The following is a 23,548-nucleotide window of genomic DNA, read 5'->3' as shown; positions in this document are numbered from 1 at the left end:
ATCGTATTGTTTCGTTATTGTACTCTTCTATTGACTATCATATTGTTTTGACTCTTCTGTTGAAACTCGTATTATTTTGTTATTGTACTCTTCTGTTGACTATCATATTGTTTTGTATTGTACTACTATGTTACTTTCTTTTATTTTTACTGCTTTGAACTATTTTCTTAAGTGAAGGATCTACGAAAAACAACCACTAGAGGTAGATAATGCGTACTCTATGCTTTCCAAATTCTATTATATGAGCTAAACTGCGTATGTTTATTGTTGTATTGAAGAGTGGTTAAATATTACAACACCACTTTAATTTTGAGATTTGACTAATTTTTTAATAGCACAATATATAAGCATGTCAGTTTAGGCTCCATTGGTATCTACACCCTCTAATTTTAGGTGTGCACAAACAAATATTTAAATTTATACAAATTTGAACATGTAAACACACGCATTCTACGTGACGCATGACACATTGGATGCCATATAGGACCTATATGTTTACTTGTTCAATGTTAATACAAATTTAAATATCTACTTATGCACACGTAAAATTAGAAGACCCGTTTATAATATGATATGGGCCATAGCCAAAGGTGTTATCTTGGGCTAGACCATAATGTTGAAGGCCCATTAATCTCAATAAGCCCAAAACATCATTTTCTAGGTTTATTAAAATCCCTAATTCACCATCTTCATGAAATCTCTTTTTAGGGTTTTGCTTTCTTTCACTGAAACGCCGCCGCCGACGGAGAGAGAAGAAAACGAAAAATGAAGACTATTCTCTCATCGGAAACAATGGACATCCCAGACGGGATAACAATCAAAGTGAAAGCAAAGCTAATTGAAATCGAAGGGCCAAGAGGAAAGCTTACCAGAAACTTTAAGCATCTAAATCTCGATTTTCAGCTCATTAAGGATGAAGAAACTGGGAAGAAGAAGCTCAAAATTGATGCCTGGTTTAGTTCTCGTAAAGCTACTGCTGCTATTCGTACAGCACTTAGTCATGTGGAGAATCTGATCACTGGTGTTACTAAGGGGTACCGGTACAAGATGCGTTTTGTCTATGCTCATTTTCCTATCAATGCTTCCATTACCGGCGGGAACAAGTCCATTGAGATCCGTAACTTTCTCGGCGAGAAAAAGGTTAATTTTTTCCCTTTTTGGTTATGTATTTAGCTTTTTGATGATAAATTTAATTGAATTTCTGTTTGTTTAACTCTGCTTTAAAGTATTTTGATTATTCACGGTGCTGTTATATACCTATCGAGTTTGTTTGGTTAAAAGGAAAGTGCTTTTTGAGGAAATAAGCTTATGGTTCTGGATCATTTTCATATATGTGGTTTATAGGGTACTTGTTTGAACCTATAATGTGCATTATATAAGGTTAAAAGATAGTGGTTTTTGATGATATACTCGAGCTATGTTGCTCAGACTCTCGTAAATAATGCTGCCACCTGCATTTATTACTTCGACGAATGCACTACATTTGAAGGATCTAAGACGAGCCTGTCAACTTTTTTTGAATAGTCCGAGCAACATAGTATTAACAATGTCTAAGTTCTGATTTAAGCAAGTGATATGTTGTAGGAGTTGAGATGTTTGTGAGGGAAAGTGACTTCTCCAACTAATGGGTGAAACTCAATTTGTTCCCTTGGTGGAAATTTTTTCCTTGGAGAATTCAATTTCCCCAATCCTAGATACTAATGCCTACCAAATACACTTCGATATGCCTTTTTCTATTTCATTAGTTGCTTGGTGATGACTTTTCAAATAGGAAGTGAAAAAGCATTGAGAAGCATTTCTCCCTTAGTCTATCCATCCCTTTAGCATGTGTAGGTAACCTCGCAAGACTAATAGTCTAATATCATTGATTTTATGTCTTTTGACCATGTTTACTGTATCCATGATTATCTATTATGAACTTTCAATGTGCTTTATTGTATTGATACTGCTGTTTCAAGATTATACAAACGGTGAAAAGGGTACTAAGAAAATGACATTATACCTTTTAGAAGGTATTTTAAGTGTTTTCCTTTTAACTGTTTTCTCCTATGTCATAGCAATAGAAAAGTTGTCCTAGATTGATTGGTATATTTTACTACTCTCTTCTTTTAAAATTAGAGAATGTAAGGCTGATCTTTCAATGTAAATCTTCACTGTTCTGACTGTGTTACTGTGCTTGGTGTTGGTGTTTAGTAATTTGAATGCTGTCGTCCTCATCACATAGTTGTCTCAGATTTCAGCTTGATGGACATCCAAATAACCTTCTGAATGTTTACATTCTTGGCTCTTACACTTGTTAATGTAAATTAAGTGCAAGCCTGTTAGAGACTGACTTGTTTGCTGGTACTGTATCAGGTGAGGAAAGTTGATATGCTTGACGGTGTCACTGTTGTCCGTTCAGAGAAAGTTAAGGATGAGTTGGTTTTGGATGGAAATGACATTGAACTTGTCTCACGATCAGCTGCCCTGATAAACCAAGTAAAGCTCCCTTTCTTTCTGTTAATTACAGTTTTACTGTAATGTTTGCTTACTCTTTATAGTGAACTTCAACTTCTTGCATCCTGAGTTTAAACCTTCTTTATTTTTTCTACAGAAATGCCATGTGAAGAACAAAGATATCCGTAAGTTCCTTGATGGTATCTACGTCAGCGAGAAGGGAAGAATTGCTGAGGAAGAGTAGATAGTTAGCAATAGATTTCTCTTGATCTGTTTGTTCCCCATATTTTTGTTTTAAGCGCCGAGATTATATTAAGATTCCTTGCAATTTGAGTTTAGATTAAACAATTTTGAATTTAAGATATTCTTGCTTGAAGTTTCTTTCTTGAGCAAGCAGTTGTTTGTTCTTGAAGTAGGGCATGTGAAGTGTTTTTCTTGAAAAGCTATTTGGTTATAGTAATTCTCAATGCTGTGACTTTCTTGAAACTCATGATTTTAGCAACTTTTCTATACGAAGAGTTTGTTTAATGTCCAAGGTTGTGATCTAGTGGTTCAGGACTCATGAGTCGAGTATCATGAGGATTGTGGAGGCATGAGTTTTACTTTTTTCAAGTCTTGATGAATCGAGTTATCTAATATATTGACAGCTGATGCATTGTGGAATTCCACAATTAGTTGAGATGAATATGAACTTTATGTTCGAATTCAGAACTAAGCTAGCAAGGCTTGGTGATAGAAGTTTAAATACAATGTTAAAATATTATTGAATTTACTAATTCATATAGTTATAATAAATATTGAAATTGACGTTCCTATAAGAACAATTTACAAATTATGTTCCAAAAATACTTGCACATTCAATCGAAAAAGGTGTATATAAACACAAAATAAAAAGTATGTTAAATTCATATATTTACGAAATAAAGATAATACATCCCTAATATATATATATATATATATAAATTTATAAGTGACAATACCAATAAGTAGGACACTTAAAAGTTGAATTGAAAAATGTGGTGAAAAGTGTGTCATTCTTTGTATGCTGGTGAACACCTACTTCGATATTTGTGCTGGTAAAAATATCTAAATATATAATTTTAAAATATTTTTTTTAAAATTAATTATTTCAAAATTATTAATTTCGAAATAACTTGTTCTATTAACACACGAAAGACAAGGACTAAACAAAAAATAAGAGTCAAAGGCGGTATAAAACCTTATTTTTTCTGTATAAAAGCTCCATAGCCCTAAATCCTGTTTGACAAATTTACAGCAATTTCTCTGAATCTGCATAATATGTTAGTTTATTAAAGTTCAAATTTTTATTGATAATTTTTCACTTTTTCAGTTTATTAAAGTTTAAATTTTTATTTAGAACTTGTTGTTGCGGCTGAAGAAGATGGAAAACGGTGAAATCCCAGAGAATGCTCCTGAACGTATGTAGATTCTTGATTTTAATCTTAAAGTTTGCATTTTTGTTCTTTGATTTCAGTGTTTTAAGCTTCTTTTTTTGTAAATTTTCAGATTGCCCAGGTCCACAATCTGAAACAGCAGGAAAATCTGATTCTTGTAAAGGATGCCCTAATCAAGAAATTTGTGCTACTGCTCCTAAAGGACCTGATCCAGGTTACTGTTTTACTTCTTTTTCGTGTGTAAAGATACTTTTTTCAGCTTGTTTTTCATATATTTGTGATATTGAGTGTTAATTTTATGACAGTAGAATGTTATCTAGTTTGTCTTCCGGAGTTTGTGGGATGTGTACCGGGCTCGTATTATAAGATTCTATCACCCTATGGTCAACATTCCATTTCCCTTAGTCGTAGGTGCTTGATCTATTTTGATTGGAATGGGGGTGATGTTCCCGATGTACACGTCTGGTTGAGGGTGTCTCGGTGATATAAACAAAGAAAAGGTGATGATTTTTGACATACCCTTGCAAATAATAAGAAATCGTCTACTCTATTGATGAATTTGAACTCTACTCTCTCCGCGGGCTTAGTTCAAGAGGCAAAGGTTGAGGGACTTGAACTTAGGTTGGATGTTTGGGTGTTGAACATGTAAACTAAAGCTGGTATCTGAGTGGAGAAGCTTAGAGAAGTGAACATATTATCCCTGAGTTTGGCAGGTTGTGGTTAGTCCTAAGGGTCTATAACTGTGCTCATGAAGTACCTTAAAGGCACAAAGAATGGATAGTTAAATTAGTTATGTTGGAATCTTAGTAAAACCATTAACTTAGGAACGAGTTAAAAAGTTTGAAGCATTAGCTTGGAATGAGTACTAGTAAGAAAAGAGAATGAGTACTAGCAGACACATGTGCTAATGTTCACACACTAGAATCTCTAAATAAAATCAAGCACCTCTTGGGATATCTTCCATTTCAATGTTACCTTTTCTAATTTTAGAATTGTTGTTTTGGTATGTTAATTTTGATCTGATGATTTTGTGTAGATATGGTGTAACTTAAGTCGCTCTTTCTTGTATGTATAGTACACTGCAACGAGTAGCAAGAAACTATATCGTAGCGAGTAGCAAAGGGAAGCTTGGGGGGGATTGTTGGTTGCGCTTTCTAATGGATAATTTGTTTGATACTGAGAGCTAGGTTATCCAGAATTGATATGATAAAGTGGTTGATAGTGTAATACTAACTAGATTGTTTATTTGACCAAGTTGGGACCTATCTGAGTTTCAATACATGCGGTATTTTCCGGCTGTCGGTTTTCCCTTAATTATTTTTACCTGTGGTACATGGTGCTCATTTCCAATGGTTTTGTATTGATGGTTTCGTGCAGACTTAGTTGCAATAGTAGAAAGAATGGCAACTGTGAAGCACAAGATACTGGTTTTATCTGGCAAAGGTGGAGTTGGTAAGAGTACTTTCTCAGCGCAACTTGCTTTTGCATTGGCAGCTATGGATTTTCAAGTGGGTCTCCTTGACATTGATATCTGTGGCCCCAGCATCCCAAAGATGCTTGGTCTCGAAGGACAAGAGATTCACCAGAGTAATATTGGATGGATACCTATTTACGTTGAGTCTAACCTTGGGGTTATGTCAATTGGTTTCATGCTCCCCAACCCTGATGAAGCTGTCATATGGAGAGGGCCTCGCAAGAATGCTCTAATTAAGCAATTCCTCAGAGATGTTGATTGGGGAGAGCTTGATTTCCTCGTGGTTGATGCTCCACCTGGGACGTCAGATGAACATATTTCAATCGTTCAATTACTCCAAGAAACTGGAATAGATGGCGCAGTTATAGTCACAACCCCACAACAGGTATCCCTGATAGATGTTAGGAAAGAAGTTAGTTTTTGCAAGAAAGTTGGGGTGGAGGTTCTTGGCGTTGTTGAGAACATGAGTGGTCTTTCCCAGCCACTCTCAGATTTGAAATTCACAAGAATGACAGAGACTGGCGAGCAGAAAGACATGACCGAGTGGGCCATGTCTTATATGAGAGAGAACGCCCCAGAAATGCTGAACTTGATTGCTTGTAGCGAAGTTTTTGATACCAGTGGTGGAGGTGCTGCAAAGATGTGCAACGATATGGGTATCTCGTTTCTTGGAAAAGTACCACTGGATCCTCAGCTATGTAAAGCAGCCGAAGAAGGAAGATCATGCTTTTCGGATGATAAATGCCAGGCAAGTGCCCCTGCACTCAAGATGATAATAGAAAAGATATTAGCTCAGAAAAACATCTCAACAGAGAATGGAGCATAGTATTTATAACTTTTTTCTAGGCTTTCTGTACCTTTTCTCTGATTAAATTCCGGGTGCATGTGACCAACGTTTTATTCGCAAGGGAGATCTTTTAGTATGAATGTATTATACAGTTTCTACTGATTTTTGTAGAACATTCCGTGCATACATACGAATCTTTTGTGATATCAGTTAAGTTTAATTGCTGTGAAATTTTCCTCTTCATTCCAACAGGAGCTATAATGTGCAACACTTTTAGTAGTGTTATGTAATTGTGATTACTGGTTGTTATGCAGTTACTCTTTGGAACAAATTGGTGGTACTCAAAGCCAATCTTGGGCCAAATTTAAGTAGCCAGCCCATGTGACCTTGTGCATAATTATACAAGGCACCTATTCGACGTTGATGCTGGTGGTATGTAACAGATATTCAATTGAATAGTTATTGTGCACAAGTATGGTGCACAAGTTGTCCACGTTCATTGCATCTGATTCACATTTCATGAGTTACTTAGTTAAAGCATGAGCAACTCGAATTCATTTCACGAGTTAGTTAATTAGAGCATGAGCAACTCGATTCAATCAAGATCATCGAAATAAGAAATATTTTTGTCACTTGAGAAAAACTCAAAACAAGAAACATTTTTTTGTCACTTAAAAGAAAAACTCAAACGGACCAAATTGTTCATGAGTATATTTAAGGGATTATTATAAACACATACATAACATAATAGACCATTTGTTGTCATTTTCTTAGAAGTTACTAATACATGATTTATGTTCATTGTCCAAAAAAAAACTGTTCCTCAGTATCTCCAAATAGTGGCAGCTGGAGTCAGACAACATTATTAGTTTCAAAAAAACGGAATCTTGAAATTGCTGGCACTGAATCTTTGTGTCACTGTTTCATTTTGTGAAGTGTGAGGGCTTCTATTTGCTGATTTGTTAATTTCTGTTTATGCCTACAACTTGTTTGATTATATGCTCCAAATTAAATTGCTTTATCAATTTTGACTTTCTTTGTATTGATTAGGGTTGAACATAAGTTGATTGTCAAAGGGGTAAAGGTTAACCAGTCAGAAGGGGAAAAAAATCTGATCTTGTAGAATTTATTGCCCTTATATGAATTTGCTGAAACAGGGGGAAAAAATCTGTTCATTATCCATTTGGAATGTTCAAAGAGAATAAGGAGGCAATTACTATTTGTCTTACAGAGATCGTTCAGTTTTTATTCAATCTTCAGAGTCCTACGGCATAAAATGAGATGAAAACCTTATTGAGATTCAAAGAAAACGTCATATCAGTACATGGATTGGTTATTTCTGGTCCATTGTTACCACTTCTGTTTCAGCATCTGCGTTGTTGCTCTGGTGCAACAATTCAGTGGAAGAATGAGAGAGTACCAATCAAATGTAGTGATTTGCTCGATGAGTTCACTACTTATTGCTATGCGAGGGATCTTCCAAGGGCAATGAACGCATTGAATGCCTTGCAAATTCAAAAGATATGGGCTGATGCTGTCACCTACTCTGAACTCATCAAGTGTTGTTTGGCTCGTGGCGCAGTGGAACATGGTAAACGTGTCCACCAGCATGTGTTCTCGAATGGTTATGAGCCTAAAACTTTCCTTGTTAACACACTTATGAATATGTATGTGAAGTTTAACATGTTGGAGGAAGCGCAGGCTTTGTTTGATCAAATGTCTGAGAGGAATGTTGTTTCCTGGACTACCATGATAGCTGCCTACTCTAGTGCTAAGATCAATAACAAGGCTTTGGAGTTTTTGATCTTCATGATGAGAGATGGCGTGAAACCTAATATGTTTACTTACTCCTCTGTTCTGAGAGCTTGTGATGACCTTTCCAATCTTAGGCAGCTCCACTGTAGCTTACTTAAAGTTGGTCTGGAGTCTGATGTATTTGTCCGAAGTGCTCTTATTGACGTTTACTCCAAAATGGGTCAACTCGAGTGTGCAATGTGCACCTTTAATGAGATGGTGACTGGGGATCTTGTTGTGTGGAATTCCATTATTGGTGGATTTGCGCAAAACAGTGATGGGGATGAAGCCTTGACTCTCTTTAAAAGAATGAAGAGAGCTGGATTCTCAGCTGATCAGTCGACCTTGACAAGTGCTCTTAGAGCTTGTACTAGTTTAGCACTTTTAGAAGTTGGAAGGCAGGTCCATGTTCATGTACTCAAGTTCAAGCGGGACCTAATCCTTGATAATGCACTTTTGGACATGTATTGCAAGTGTGGCAATTTGGAAGATGCCCACCAAATATTTAGTCAGATGGTAGAGAAGGACGTAATCTCCTGGAGTACCATGATCATAGGCTACGCTCAGAATGGTTTCAGCAGAAAAGCACTCGAATTGTTCAAGGAGATGAAAGTCTCAGGGATCAGACCAAACTACATCACTGTTCTTGGAGTTCTATTCGCTTGTAGCCATGCAGGACTCGTAGAAGATGGACAATTTTACTTCCACTCAATGAAGAAGCTCTTTGGTATTGATCCAGGAAGAGAACACTATGGCTGCATGGTTGATCTTCTTGGAAGATCTGGAAAGCTAGATGAAGCGGTGAAACTAATCCATGAAATGGGATGTGAACCAGATGCAGTGACATGGAGAACATTGCTTGGTGCCTGCAGAGTACATCGTAACATGGATTTAGCTGAGTATGCCGCCAAACAAATTATAAAGCTGGATCCAAGTGACGCGGGAACTTACATATTACTATCTAACATATATGCTCGTACTCAAAAATGGGAAGACGTTATGGACCTGAGAAGGTCCATGAAGGAAAGAGGAGTAAAGAAGGAACCAGGGTGCAGCTGGATTGAAGTAAACAAACAAATCCATGCTTTTATAATGGGAGACAACTCTCATCCACAAAAAGAGGAAATCAACAAAGAGCTAAATCAGATTATTTGGAGATTAAAAGAGGTGGGATATGTTCCAGATACAAACTTTGTCTTGCAAGATCTTGAAGATGAACAGATGGAAGACTCACTTCTGTATCACAGTGAGAAAATAGCTGTTGCCTTTGGTATACTAAGCCTGTCTAGAGAGAAGACCATTAGAATCAGGAAAAATCTAAGGATATGTGGGGATTGTCATTTATTTGTGAAACTTTTGGCACAGATAGAGCATAGAAGCATTGTCATAAGAGATCCAATCAGGTATCATCATTTTCAGGATGGTATTTGTTCTTGTGGAGATTATTGGTAGTAGGGAATGGAGTATCGTATCGTATCATATTATATTAAAAGTGGAAAGCTCCAAACTTCAAAGTTGATTTACCATTTTCTGCTATGTTAAATTATACAAGAAGGGGAAATTTTATTGATTCTCTTGTGAACGAGTTCCATAGAACCTCAACAATCTTTGAAGTTTCTTTTGTATCACTTTATGTGACACTTTTCGCATTTTGAGATTTAAACAAGTCTATTTTTGGTCGTAAGTTTTTCGTAAATCCTTTTCACATTTTGAATTATCAATTATTCTGATTTATATTACTCTTTACATAGTTTACAAATATATAAATTTAAACCAAAAAAATTGAAGATTTCATAGCAAATGTCCGGTTAAAATTAAACCATTTGACTCTTGGAAAACGAAAAGTGTCACATAAAACGAGACAAATGAGTATATTTTTTTGAGCTTTCTGATTGGAAAGATCTGTCTTTTACGTCAATGAGGAAGCAAAACACAAATTTGCTTTCTTTTAGAATATAATGAAAGAAATAAAGGTTCGAAGATTAGACTACTCATATAATTTTATTTATAGAAATGAACATAAAGAAAAAAATATATTTACCAATAAAAAAGAAGAGGAATCCTTTTTTTTTTTTGATAAAAAGGACAGGCATGTCAGAATGGGACTCCTAAATTGTGTAAAATTTGTTAATTTGAAATTAGTCCCACGAGGGTCTTGATGTTATAAAAACACTAAATCAAAGGACTTAACATGTAATTATTAGTATAAATAATCGGTAAATTTTTTGCCAGGATCGTTTGATATGATGAATAAATAATATCAATATCAATTATTCAACGATACAAGTATGAATATGACAAAGTAATGGCCATCGATCCAATTTAGTGCCTTTGCTTGTGTAGGTTTACTATCTTTATTCATAGCGTTGAGACCATATAATTTTCTTTTTGATGACTTCGTAGATAAATTTACAATACACAATTTATCTCATATAAGCTCATTCATGATACATAATGAGAAAAATAAAAAGAAAAAAAATTATTAAATTTCGAACAAAGTTCCATATTGACAGTTATACAAAAAGTTACATAATGCAGTGAAACTTTAAATTACAAACTTAACCATAAATAAATAACATCACACTATAATCATATATTACTAAAAGCATGAACAAAAAGTTGAAAGTTGAAAGTTGAATTACGGTTTTACCCTTTCTATAAATTTAATTGTTATAAAATATTTAAATATTTGATTGTATAAATTTAATTAAATATTAATGACTTCTAGACTTCTTAAGATTAATTCCTAATTAAATATCTAATCTATTAATATTTATCATCTATAATAATAATTATAATTTTTTTTAAAAATCTTTATCCAACTTTCTTTTCTTTTCCTCTTGTTATAACTTTTTCCTTAACCCCTCTCATAAATAATATAATTGATGTGGATAAAGTATTATCTTTTATGATAAATAACGAAATTTAATAATTTAAAGGGTGCAAAATCTACAAAATGGAGACGCACATTGATAATGTCCTCTTGATTATTATTAAAGAATGACTCTAGCTTCACAAATTTAAATTAATTAATACTTATTACATGATAAGAACTTTAGTTGTTCTTTTTACATGGTTTGCTAACTTTAATTTTTTTTTCATATTCTTCATTTATTTATTATTATTTTCTAATTACTTATTTAACTTTTATACTCTTAATATTCATAACTTTCATCTTTTCATATTCATAACCTCCAAATATTTAAACTAAAACTTTAAGATATCTTTTGATATTCCTTCTATTCTATTTATATAAATTCAACTTCTTTATCTCATGAAACCCATATCAAAAGTATTATTTTTATTCTATAGTAAAAACAGATGATGAAGACTCTTGAATTTTGATAGGATATGAAAGGAGTCGATAAAAACTCAGAGAGTTATGTACTAATTTTTACTTATTTTTTCATCCATATATACATCAATCTTATAAGAATAATGTCTATATTGTATTTTTTCTTAAATATTCTGTTTCTTTTTGTCTTTCTTTCATTCTGTTAGACTTCTTAATTTAGTTTTCTGTGAATGTTTTATTGTTGTAAGTCTTTGAATTTTGTAATTGTTATATTTTATTATTCATAACAATTTACATATATATTTTCACGAGATTTTAGTTATTCTATGTATTTATAAAAATTCACATGAAATACACATGCGAAGCACGTCCTCAGAAACTAGTTAAAAAAAATTCAAACTATTTTAGCCCAAAATTATTTTTTTTACCAAAGAAATGGGAATCTTTTCAATAATCCAAGAAAAGACATGCTTACATTCAGGCGTGTCAGAATGTCCCTCCTAAAATTCTGTACATTTTGGTTACGATGGAATTTTAGTAACTCAATTGATTAATAATTATAATTTATTATATTTTTCATTACGTGCCTCACATGACACTATCTTAAGTTCGAGTTACAAATGAATCATAAGATGAGAATGTCAAAGAAAAGAAAAATGATTTACGATTTTGACTGATTGACATTATGATATTTAGTATTTATATTAAAATCTAAGTAAATTCATATTAGCGATACAAAGTTCCGCATGAAGAAAAATAAAGCACGAAAACTCAAACCTGAAAACTCTGGTAAAGAATATACCACTCCATCACAATCCTAATCGATTTTATCCCTTCAAAATGTTAGGTAGACTCTTCTTCTCTCTTGTGTCACATTGTGGGACCCAAAATATGAGATGGGGCCCCACCAATTATCTTATCATCTCATGATTCATGAGCTTGCATAAGAATATAGCAAATATAAACAAATGGCCAATGGCCCCCCATGGCTGTATATAATGTAATCTCTGTCTTTTAGTGCACGTTTTGATGTTAACAGATAACATCAATCGAGACCAACAACTTGCCCTTTTTCATTAATCGCGATATTTGAGTCAATTTATATGTATTTCAATTTTTAATTTGACTTATATCGTAATTTTTAAGCATTTCATTGATCACTAAGCAAAGCTCGAGTGTTAAAACATATTGTTGAACAAGTAAGCCTGTTTAAGTAAAAAAAGGAGTGTTTTTTTCTGTTGATTTATTTCATATGGGAATTTTAGTATTAGTAAATACATCAACTTTAAAAGAGGCTGACAAAAACAAAAAGTGGGCAAAACCATTGGATTCAGTGACCCTTTTGTTGCCTTATACTGCTCTTTTGTTTTTATTTGTGTTTCCTGTTCTTGATATTCCTAAGTTTTCTTTTTCAAGATTTCATCTGATTTTTAGCTTTTGGGGGTAATCAATAGGGAAGTTTGAGCCTTATATTTGTTGAAAGATAGGTTCTTTTTTTGTCTGATTTGAGTTCTAGATATGCTTTTTAGTTCTGTAAGTTCACTGTAAAGATTGTTTTTTTCTGGACTTGTGATTTAGTAGAGAGCTCCAAGACTTAAATAGTATAAAGGGTTCTTTAAATTTGCTTCAAATTTTGTTTGTGCCAGGTTTTTTTTTATAGATTCTTAGCTAGAAATGTGGGAAAGGTGATAATTTTTGGTATCTTAGTATATCCCTTTGTATTTGGATTTGCTGCACTCGAGCTGAGGATCTTTTATCTTTCGGATTTTTTCATGAGGTAGTGGTAAGGTTTGCCTATACTCTACTCTCTACGGACTCTACTTGTGGGATTACTCGAGCTGAGGATCTTTCATCTTTTGGATGTTTCCGTGAGGTAGTGATAAGGTTTGCCTACATTCTACTCTCTACGGACTGTGCTTGTGGGATTTCACGGGGTATGTACTATGTTGTTGTTATTGTAACTTAGTATATCCCTTTCCAAATTGAATTGATAATGATGAAAAGTTTCGATCTTTGTAGTTCTTGAAAGTGGAAAAAGTTGTTATTTTTGGTCTAATATACAAGAAATCCATTAGGATTTTGGGGGTTATGATCATGGAGAAACAGGTTAGTTTCCAGGGTGCAAAAATGGAAAAACAGCAAAGTTTTCAAAACGGGGCGATGGAGAAGCAGAAGAGCTTTATAGGAATAATGGAAAAACAGAAAAGTTTTAGGATAGCAATGGAGAGGCAAATGAGTTTTGGTGGTGAGAGGAAAAGGGGTAAGGATTCACCGGGGAAACGTGGGGATTCCCCGTTGCATCTTGCAGCTAGAGCTGGGAATTTAGGGAAGGTGAAAGAAATTATTCAGAAGTTTGATGAAAAAGGCATAAAAGATTTGTTGTGTCAGCAAAACCAAGAGGGAGAGACTGCTTTATATGTTGCTGCTGAGAATGGTCATAGTTTGGTTGTTGCAGAGTTCTTGAAACATTTAGACCTTGAAATTGCTTCTATTGTGGCGAATAATGGTTATGATACACTTCATGTTGCAGCAAGGCAGGGTCATCTTGGTGAGTTCCTCTATTAATTCTAAAGCAAATCGACTTCGATTCTTGAAAAATCAAATTAGGCTAATTTAGGGGATAGAGAATATAGATTCTTTCGCATCTCGATTCAGTTTTGATATTACATGTGGTCCTCATAATATCTTTCCAGATTCGGTTTCAAAGCAATAATTACCAGTAAAAATGTGTACTTCATGAATGAGATGCGTACTTCACATGAAATTTTATTTCTGCTAATAATGATGGTGACAAAAGGGGAGTCTTGCCGTAACTGGTAAAGTTGCTGCCATGTGACCAGGAGGTCATAGGTTCAAGCCGTGGAAACAGTCTCTTACAGAAATTCAGGGTAAGGTTGCGTACACTAGACCCTTGCGGTCTTGCCCTTTGGACTCTGCACATAGCAGGAGCTGTAGTGCACCTGGCCTCCAATACTGATGGTGATTAGAGTCTGCAATTTCTATCCTAGATCTTAGTTTTCAGAATCAAAGTTCTATCCGTCAGTGGACATATATCTGACGACCGAACAACATAAAAGCATTGTGTTTTCTTTAGTACATTTCTCCATGTCGTCTCAATTATGTCGTACAGGGTTGTTTCTATCAAACTGTAAAAAAATCAACTGGAACCTCGATCCTAACACTAGAGCTTATATGTTTTTGGTGACCATAAAAATGAAACTTTATGGTCAAGTCTTGATTTACTCCCTCCGTTCCAGTTTACATGTCTTAGTTTGACCGGGCACGAAGTTTAAGAAAGAGACAATGTTTTTGGAACAAACCAAAAGGGAAAGTAAGACACTATTATTGTTGCTTCAAGCTTGTTGTGGATACTTGTTAAACATGAATTCAGTTTGTTCTTAGTTTCTAACTTGTACTCGTAAACACTTTTTCGTATAAAATTGCAGATGTACTACAGGAACTGCTGCATTCCTTTCCAAACTTAGTCATGACCACAGATTCATCGAATTCTACTGCGTTACACACTGCAGCTGCACAGGGACATATTCATGTAGTAAATATGCTTCTGGAGATTGATTCTAACCTTGCTAAGATAGCTCGGAACAACGGAAAGACTGTGCTACATACAGCAGCAAGAATGGGACACTTGGAGATAGTTAGATCCCTTCTTAGCAAGGATCCTGAAATTGGCTTTAGAACTGATAAAAAAGGCCAGACTGCCTTGCACATGGCTGCAAAGGGACAAAATGTTGACATCGTACTCGAATTAATCAAACCAAATCCTGCTGTTTTGGCCTTGGAAGATAACAAAGGAAACACAGCACTTCATATTGCAACAAGAAAGGGACGAATACAGGTTTGTTTGTTTAACCTGTTTTTTCTTGTAAAGCATCTTCCGTAAACTTGAGATTTGTTTTATGTGTGAGGCAATGTGGGAAGTGTTCTATATCTTGATGAAAAATGCTGGTAGATCAAGGGAATACTGTTTATTTGGTAAAATCAAGATGGAAATCACAAACTTGAGGGATCGTGGGCAGGCCAAGGGTGAGTTCATTGTCGTGCCACGGAATGGTTATTCAAATGACTTACTAATAAGTTCCAGTTTCCTTTCTGGATAGTTATGTATCTGGAGAGAAGGAACATTCAGAAACACTTAATCTTTTAGTATCATGTATCGTGTCCTCCCGCATGAGGTCTGATTTCCTTCGATGATTTGTAGGGAGTTGGTCAGCGTCCGTTACTTTTTATTTTATATAGAAACTTTGACACACATAAACTGCATTCTTTGTAAATGTACCATCATTTTGGTCCTTATTCAGAAGCTTATTTTTATGATTGTGTTTTGCCACAAGAGAAACCAAAAAGGAGTATTTCATTCATGACTTAATGTAGAAGTTGGTAATAGACCACTTGGCGACACCCTTGGGTGCTCTCTGCTACGTGTACTTACAGATGGTACAGTGTTTTTTGTTTTACATGTTCAATCAAGGACACTCCGCATCCTTTGTAACACTATGCTATGCGTAATTGCAGATGGTACAATGTCTTATATCAATTGAGGGCATTGATCTTAACACGCTTAATAAGGCTGGAGAAACAGTTCTTGAGATTGCAGAAAAGTTTGGAACTCCGGAGCTTGTTTCTATTTTGAAAGAAGCCGGAGCTACCCATTCCAAAGATCATGGAAAGCCAGCCGGTCCTGCAAAGCAGCTCAAGCAGACTGTCAGTGACATAAAACATGACGTGCACTCTCAGCTCCAACAGAGTCGGCAGACTGGCTTCAAAGTACGAAAAATTGCAATGAAGGTGAAGAAGCTCCACATAAGTGGTCTTAACAACGCCATCAATAATGCAACGGTTGTTGCTGTCCTTATTGCTACTGTTGCTTTTGCTGCTATCTTCACTGTACCTGGGCAATATGTTGAAAAGAAAACAGATGGATTTTCGCTTGGAGAAGCACAGATAGGGAGAAAAGCAGCATTCATAATCTTCTTCTTGTTTGACAGTATGGCATTGTTCATTTCAGTTGCTGTTGTTGTGGTCCAGACGTCTGTTGTCGTGATTGAACAGAAAGCAAAAAAACGACTCATGTTTTGGATAAATAAGCTAATGTGGGCAGCTTGTCTCTTCATCTCAGTCGCCTTTATCTCTCTTAGTTATGTAGTGGTTGGATCTAAGGAAAGATGGCTTGCTGTGTATGCAACTGTGGTTGGCTGCATAATCATGCTCACTACAATTGGCTCCATGTGCTATTGTGTGGTTCAACACAGGTTAGAAGAATCAAGGTTGAGGAGCATTCGAAGAACTGAGACTAATTCACGTTCTTTCCCAATGTCTGTCGCATCAGATCAAGAGCTATGCAGTGAGAACTACAAGAGGATGTATGCAGTATAGGTAGAATAATCAGGCAGATTTCTGCCTATGGCATCAAACGCAGAGCTCGGTAACTGAAATTACAAGCAATTCTCAACCATGAAGTTCAACAACACTGAAATGGAATCAGATTCAGAATGGTAAAAGTATGAAAGGGATCTATAGTTCTAATAGATTGACAATAATATCGGAGCGATATCAGAAACTGCAGCATCATTTTTGGAAGTTCAAAATGAAGCATTAGTACATAGATTGCAACCTGGTGACAAGAATGTGGGGATGGCTGCTATTTATTTTTATGCCTATATACCTGATCAACTTCTAAGTTCATCAAACAAAATGGTGTCATTGTATAATTCATTATAGCTTCTTTTTTTCTATCATCATGAAAGTCCAATCTTTTTCAGCTGCCATCATTTGTTAGAATTCTGCCAACATGAAGAAAAAAAACCCTGAGAAAGAGATAGTTCTATGAAAGTTGAGCTTGTAAACAGACATTCAAGCTTAAACTCGGCTGAGGACTTCCGGAATTAGTTGTGGAAGCATTACGTATAGTCGCACCATTTTTTAAGGCATATATTCGCATTTACGAGCCAGTTTTTAGACATTACACGTTTTTTTTAGTTTTTTTTTGTGTGTATTAGTCTATGGATCCGGCACCTTGGAACACGTTGAATTTTTTCTGAAAAAACTTTATGAGGACCTCGGTAATGAGGTAGGGAAGTATTACGTATAGGGTTGTGGATCGGTTCAGTTCAATTTTATATATTATCGGTTCGGTTTATCGGTTTTTGATTTTTAAATATGCTAACCCCAGTAACAAACCAATAAGATATTCTTTGTTCGGTTTATCGGTTTTTGCAAATTTTTGTGTACTAGCACATGAAATTTTTGGTGATCCGGAATTCCGACGTACTTTTTGCCCAAAATTTTCATGGACGTCCGTTAAAACAAATCTATGGTGGCAAATGGTTATGACGGCCAAAAAGACGATTTTTAAGGTCAAACGAGCCTCGGAGTAGGTAACTCCTTATTTTACCAATTTTCGTGTGCTATAGTCAACAATCTTTTTTAATAATCCAGAATTCCGATGTATTTTTTTGCCCAAATTTTTTTTGTGGATGTTTGTGAAGACAGTAACTATGGAGCGAGTTGACTCTGACGGCCAAAGCAACCCATTTTAAAGGTCAAACTAGCCCTGAAGTAGGTAAACCCCTTGTTTATCGATTTTTGTGTGCAATAATCCATTAATTTTTTGGTGATCCATAATTCTGAGGTTTTTTTGCCCAAATTTTTGGTGCACCTCCATTAAGACGTTAGTTATGGAGTTATTTGGACCTGACGGTCAAAATAGCCCATTTTGAAGGTCAAACAAGCCCCGACGCAAATATACTCCATTTTGTTGATTTTCGAGTACTATAGCCCGTGGAATATTAATGATTTGTAGTTTGATGTCTTTTTTGCCCAAATTTTTCATGGATGTCCGTTAAGATGTTATCTATGGATCCAGTTGGCCCTAACAGCCAAAACATACCATTTTGACGTCAAACGAGCCCCAGAGTAGGTAAACCCCTCATTTTACCAATTTTCATTTGCTATAGACGAGGATCCTTTTTGGTGATCCAGAATCTGAAGTCCTTTTGGCCTGAATTTTTTATGCGCGTCCATTAAGACGTTAGCTATAGAGTCAGTTGGCCCTGACGGTCAAAACGACCCATTTTGAAGGCAACGAGTCCCGAATCAGGTTAACCACCATTTTACCGATTTTCATGTGCTATAGTTTATGGATTTTTGGAGATCCAGAATTTTGATATTTTTTTTGCCCAAATTTTTTGTGGACCTCTATTAATACGCTAGTTATGGATCTAGTTGGTCCTAACTTCCAAAACGACTCATTTTGAAGGTCAAATGAGTTAGGAAGAAGGTATACCCCATTTTTTGGTGATCCGGAATTCCGGCGTCTTTTTTGCCAAATTGTTCATGGATGTCGTTAAGACGTTCTCTATGGATTCAGTTAGCCCTTACGGCTAAAACGGACCATTTTGAAGGTCAAACGAGCTCCGCAGTATGTAAACCCCTTATTTTACCGATTTTCCTATGCTATAGTCTACAATTTTTTTTGGTAATCTTGAATTTCGATGTTTTTTTTGTCCAATAATTTTGTGGACGTCCTTTAAGACGTTATCTATGGAGCTAGTTGGCTCTGACAGCCAAAATGACCCATATTGAAGGTCAAATGAGCCCCGAAGTAGGTAAACCCTTTATTTTACTCATTTTTGTGTACTATAGTACATAAATTTTTGGTAATTCGGGATTTCGACGTTTTCTTTATAAATTTTTGTGGAATTCTGTTAATATGTTAGCTATGGATCCAGTTGGCCGTGACAGTCAAAACAGAACATTTTAACGGTTAAACAAGCTCTGAAGCAGGTATACCCCATTTTGCTAATTTTCATATGCTATAGTCCATGAATTTTTGGTGATCCAGAATTCTTACATTTTTGCCCAATTTTTTTGTGTACCTCCATTAAGACATGAGTTATGGAGATAGTTAGCCTTGACAGCCAAAACGACCCATTTTGGAGGTCAAATGAGCCTGAAGCAAATATACCCCATTTTACTAAATTTCGTGTATTATAATCCATGGATTTTTTGGTGATATGGAATTGCGACGTCTTTTTTGCCCAAATTTTTTATGGACGTCTATTAAGACATTATCTATGGAGCCAGTTTGACTTGACGGCCTAGAAAGACCATTTTAAAGGTCAAACAAACTCCAGATGAGGTAAACCCCTCATTTTACTAATTGTCGTGCGTATCGTTCACTATCTTTTTGTTGATCCAGACTTTTTTGCCCAATTTCTTTGTGGACGTACATTAATACATTCGACATGGATCCATTTGTCCCTGACGATCAAAGAGGCTATTTTTGAAGGTAAAACGAGCTCCAAAGCAGGTAAAATTCTCATTTTGCCTTTTTCGTGTGCTATAGTCCATGAATTTATGGTGATCCAAAATTATGACATCTTTTATGTCCAAATTTTTCGTGGACCTCAATTAAGACGTAATCTATGGTCCCAGTTGACCCAAACAGCCAAAACCTCCCATTTTGAAGCTCAATCGAGTCTCGAAGCAAGTATACCCCATTTTACCAATTTTCGTGTACTATAGTCCATGAATTTTTGTGATTCGGAATTCCTATGTCTTTTTTGCCCAAATCTTTTATAGACTTTTGTTAAGACATTATCTATGGAGCCAGTTTGCCCTGATAGTCAAAACGGAACATATTGAAGTCAAACGAGCCCAGAGAAGGTAACCCTTAATTTTACCAATTTTTCGTGTTCTATAGTCCATAATATTTTTCGGTGATCTAGAATTCTGACTTCTTTTTTGCCTAAATTTTTTGTGGAACTACATTAAGATGTTATTTATGGAGTCAATTAGCCCTAACGACTAAAATGACCTATTTAAGGTCAAACAAGCCCCGAAGCAGGTATACCCCATTTTGTACATTTTCGTGTACTATAGCCCATGGATTTTTAATAATCCAGAGTTCTTACGTCTTTTTTGCCCAAATTTTTTTCTGGGCGTAGTTAAGATGTTATCTATGGATCCAGTTGAATAGACGGCCAAAACATACAATTTTGACTGTCATACGAGCCCTAAATCAAGTAAACCCCTAATTTTCATATATAGTCCACGATCGTTTTGGTTATGAAAAATTCCAAAGTCTTTTTTGCCTAAATTTTTTGTGGACGTCCATTAAGATGTTAGATATGGAGCTAGTTGCCCTTGACGACCAAAACAACCCATTTTGAAAGCAAAGAGTCTCGAAGCAGGTACACCCCCATTTTATCAATTTCTGTGTGCTATAGTCCATGAATTTTTGATGATCCAAAATTTCAATGTCTTTTTGCACAAAATTTTTATGGACCTCTGTTAATACGTTAGCTATGGATCTAGTTGGCCCTGATGACCAAAACGACTCATTTTAAATGTCAAACGAGTTAGGATGAAGGTATACCCCATTTTGTCTATGAATTTTAATTCCCACGTTGTTTTTGCCCAAATTTTCATGGATGTCCATTAAGACGTTTCTATGGATCCAGTTGTCACTTATAGCCAAAACAAACCATTTTTAAGGTCAAACGAGCCAGCCCCTCAATAGGTAAACCCCTCATTTTTATCGATTTTCATGTGCTATAGTCCACGATCTTTTTTGGTGATCCAGAATCTGACCTTTTTTTGCCCAAGTTTTTTGTCAATCTCCTTTAAGACGTCAGATATGAAGTCAATTGGCTCTGACGGGAAAAATAACCCATTTTGAAGGTCAAACGAGCCACGAAGTAGGTAAACCCTCAATTTTACTCATTTTTGTGTGCTATAGTCTATGTATTTTTGGTGATCTGAGATTTCGACGTCTATTTGCCCAAATTATTTGTGGAACTCTGTTAAGACGTTAACTATGGATCCAAATCCAATTAGCGTTGACGTCAAAACAGACCATTTTAACGATAAAACGAGCCCCAAAGCAGGCATATCCCATTTTTCGATTTTCATGTACTATAGTCCATGGATTTTTGGTGATTCGAAAATTTTGACGTCGGTTTTTGCCCAAATTTTTTATGGTCATCCGTTTAAACGTTATCTATGGAACCAGTTGTCCTTGAAGGCCAAAACGGATCATTTTGAAGGTCAAACGATCCCCAGGAGTAGGTAAACCCTTTATTTAATGATTTTCGTGTGCTATAATCAACGACCTTTTTTGGTGATCCAGAATTTCAATGACTTTTTTTACAAACTTTGTGGACATCTGTTAAGATGTTTTCTATGGATCCAGTTGGCCCTGACGTCCAAAACGATCAATTTCTAAGATCAATCGAGCCCCCAAGTAGGTATACCCTCCATTTTACCGATTTTTGTGTGCTATAGTCCATGATCTTTTTTGGTGATCCGGATTTCCGACGCCTTTTTTGCTCAAATATTTTGTGGACATCCATTAAGACGTTATCTATGGAGTCAGTTAGCCCTGACGGCCAAAACGACTCATTTTGAAGGTCAAATGATCCCCGAAGCAGGTAAATCCCTCATTTTACCGATTTTCGTGTGCATTAGCCTAGGGATCTTGCGCCTTGGAGCACCCAAAAAAATTTTCTCGAAAAAATTTATAAGGACCTCAATGTTGATTTAGGGAAATATTACATATAGTCGCACAATTTTTAAGGTATATTTTCGCATTTATGAGCCAATCTTTAGGAACTAAGCGACTTTTTTATTTTTTGTGTATTAATCCATGGATCTGACGCCTTGGAGCTTCAATTTTTGTAAAAAATAAACTTTATGAGGTCCCCTGTAATGAGTTGGGAAGCATTACATATAGTCGCACCATTTATAAAGCATATTTTTGTATTTACGAGACAAATTTTAAGAATTACGCGACTTTCATGGTTTTTCATGTGTATTAACCTATGGATCTGGCGCCTTGGAGCACCCAAAATTTTTTTCTAGAAAAACTTTATGAGGACTTCTATATTGATTTGGGAAAACATTACATATAGTTGCACCATTTTTAAGGCATATTTTCGCATTTACGATCCAATCTTTAGGAATTACGCAACTTTTTCAGTTATTTGTTTGTATTAGCCCATGGATCTAACGCCTCAGAGCACCCGGAATTTTTTGTGAAAAAACTTTATGAGGTCTTCATAATGAGTTGGAAAGCATTACGTATAGTCACACTATTTTTAAGGCATAATGTCATATTTACAAGACAACTTTAAGTATTTATGCGACTTTTTTGATTTTTCATGTGTATTGCTTCACATATCATTGCTTATACATATACAATATTGAAAATTAGAGTAACTATAAAAAAGAAAAATGCCAGTGAAGCGGATATAATATGATGCTATTATAATAACTATTATGAAAACAACAACAACAACAACAAAAGAGTGCGATAACCGAAACACCATAAAAACATTTGGTGGTAGAAAGCAAAAGAAAGACAGTTTGAAGAATAAGAGTACTACTATGACAGACACCACTAAGTCTAAACCCTTCGGAAAGCGAGAGAACACTCCAATACAACCTTCTACCTTAATCTGCAATCTCCATGCTTAAGCATTTTTTATAATTTGATGAAATCAGTTTCTTTTTTCTTCTTAGTTATGAAAGACGAATTAGCTTATGTATTTGCCAATAATAATTTTACCACATGCACTTATTTATAAGCCAAAAGTTTGTCTAGAATTCTGTAGAGAGCTCAAAAGTTATGTTGGAGATCAATGGAGAGACATTCTTAAAATGTGTTTTAAAACACCTTTTCATTTTTAGTATTTAAATTAATATAATATAATTATTATTTAATATTTTATTACTTAGATATATTATAACATTTTGAATCAAAGTAGGGGTAAAATAGTATTTCAACTTTTACTTTTGTGGCTTCCCACTTATAATAATACTAGTTTCCGAGAACGTGCGTTGCACGTTTATCCTAAAATCCTTCATATAAAGTTTGTACTGCAAAAAATAAATTTAGACTATGTGTATATATATATATATCAAGAATTAACTATTATCACATTTGTTACCGACCCAAAGGTATATATGTACATTTCACAAATTTCGTCAATAATTTATTTTCTCGTAAATTTAAAGAATAAAGTTACAATGGTTCATATCAACGTATAAGACACCATTGAATCTCTTCATCTTCATTTTTATTCTCTTCATGGTAATTTTTTTTAATCTTTCTTTAATTTTTTTGTTAGTGAGTTGGATTTACTTGGACAGAAATCACATCAACTTTTTGTCTTGTAGGATATTCCATTGATTTTCATGAATGCAGTAAGTTAGAAGTCTTTCTTCTTGTCCTTGTGTAAAAGACTCTTTTTTTATTCGAGAATCCAATTAAGTGTTCCGTCTCAACTTCTTTAAAATGATTTTTGTATAAAAATCAAACAAAAAAT

General features: G+C 35.0%; 4 protein-coding genes across 7 annotated transcripts; all 4 read left to right on the top strand.

Annotated features, from left to right (window-relative positions):
* Window positions 1–570: 570 nt before the first annotated feature.
* Window positions 571–2,971, top strand: LOC101249254 (large ribosomal subunit protein uL6z/uL6y). The gene is made up of 3 exons (XM_004252988.5): window positions 571–1,140; window positions 2,356–2,478; window positions 2,594–2,971. Exons 1-3 carry the CDS (start codon window positions 766–768, stop codon window positions 2,678–2,680), a joined length of 585 nt encoding a protein of 194 aa, XP_004253036.1. The 5' UTR covers window positions 571–765; the 3' UTR covers window positions 2,681–2,971.
* Window positions 2,972–3,414: 443 nt separating this feature from the next.
* On the top strand, window positions 3,415–6,343 carry LOC101249537 (cytosolic Fe-S cluster assembly factor NBP35). Of its 4 annotated transcripts, none has more exons than XM_010316485.3 (4): window positions 3,415–3,512; window positions 3,815–3,875; window positions 3,964–4,065; window positions 5,229–6,343. In XM_010316485.3, exons 2-4 carry the CDS (start codon window positions 3,839–3,841, stop codon window positions 6,149–6,151), a joined length of 1,062 nt encoding a protein of 353 aa, XP_010314787.1. In that variant the 5' UTR covers window positions 3,415–3,512; window positions 3,815–3,838; the 3' UTR covers window positions 6,152–6,343. The 4 variants fall into 4 exon arrangements, with proteins under 4 accessions (XP_010314787.1, XP_004253037.1, XP_025884386.1 ...); XM_004252989.5 differs by lacking the exon at window positions 3,415–3,512 and adding an exon at window positions 3,583–3,737; XM_026028601.2 differs by lacking the exon at window positions 3,415–3,512 and adding an exon at window positions 3,611–3,646.
* A 1,050-nt stretch (window positions 6,344–7,393) lies between these two features.
* Window positions 7,394–9,590, top strand: LOC101268085 (pentatricopeptide repeat-containing protein At2g03880, mitochondrial). The gene has a single exon (XM_026028600.2). It carries the CDS (start codon window positions 7,394–7,396, stop codon window positions 9,356–9,358), a length of 1,965 nt encoding a protein of 654 aa, XP_025884385.1. The 3' UTR covers window positions 9,359–9,590.
* A 2,490-nt stretch (window positions 9,591–12,080) lies between these two features.
* On the top strand, window positions 12,081–16,985 carry LOC101249806 (ankyrin repeat-containing protein At5g02620). The gene is made up of 4 exons (XM_004252990.4): window positions 12,081–13,135; window positions 13,221–13,749; window positions 14,648–15,057; window positions 15,735–16,985. Exons 2-4 carry the CDS (start codon window positions 13,290–13,292, stop codon window positions 16,593–16,595), a joined length of 1,731 nt encoding a protein of 576 aa, XP_004253038.1. The 5' UTR covers window positions 12,081–13,135; window positions 13,221–13,289; the 3' UTR covers window positions 16,596–16,985.
* Window positions 16,986–23,548: the final 6,563 nt, after the last annotated feature.

This window comes from Solanum lycopersicum, chromosome 12 (assembly GCF_036512215.1).
Source record: "Solanum lycopersicum chromosome 12, SLM_r2.1".
Lineage (NCBI taxonomy): Eukaryota > Viridiplantae > Streptophyta > Magnoliopsida > Solanales > Solanaceae > Solanum > Solanum lycopersicum.
Note: the sequence above shows the minus strand (reverse complement) of the source record. Positions and strands in the feature narration are given on the sequence as shown.

Excerpts from the sequence above, each read along its gene's own strand:
- LOC101249537 (XM_010316485.3), top strand. The coding sequence starts at position 3,839 with ATGGAAAACGGTGAAATCCCAGAGAATGCTCCTGAAC. Across the intron at positions 3,876-3,963 it reads CCCAGAGAATGCTCCTGAAC|ATTGCCCAGGTCCACAATCT; the intron begins GTATGTAGATTC and ends GTAAATTTTCAG. Across the intron at positions 4,066-5,228 it reads TCCTAAAGGACCTGATCCAG|ACTTAGTTGCAATAGTAGAA; the intron begins GTTACTGTTTTA and ends GGTTTCGTGCAG.
- LOC101268085 (XM_026028600.2), top strand. The coding sequence starts at position 7,394 with ATGAAAACCTTATTGAGATTCAAAGAAAACGTCATATCAGTACATGGA.
- LOC101249254 (XM_004252988.5), top strand. The coding sequence starts at position 766 with ATGAAGACTATTCTCTCATCGGAAACAATGGACATCCCAGACGGGATA. Across the intron at positions 1,141-2,355 it reads ACTTTCTCGGCGAGAAAAAG|GTGAGGAAAGTTGATATGCT; the intron begins GTTAATTTTTTC and ends GTACTGTATCAG. Across the intron at positions 2,479-2,593 it reads CAGCTGCCCTGATAAACCAA|AAATGCCATGTGAAGAACAA; the intron begins GTAAAGCTCCCT and ends TTTTTTCTACAG.
- LOC101249806 (XM_004252990.4), top strand. The coding sequence starts at position 13,290 with ATGATCATGGAGAAACAGGTTAGTTTCCAGGGTGCAAAAATGGAAAAA. Across the intron at positions 13,750-14,647 it reads AGCAAGGCAGGGTCATCTTG|ATGTACTACAGGAACTGCTG; the intron begins GTGAGTTCCTCT and ends ATAAAATTGCAG. Across the intron at positions 15,058-15,734 it reads CAAGAAAGGGACGAATACAG|ATGGTACAATGTCTTATATC; the intron begins GTTTGTTTGTTT and ends GCGTAATTGCAG.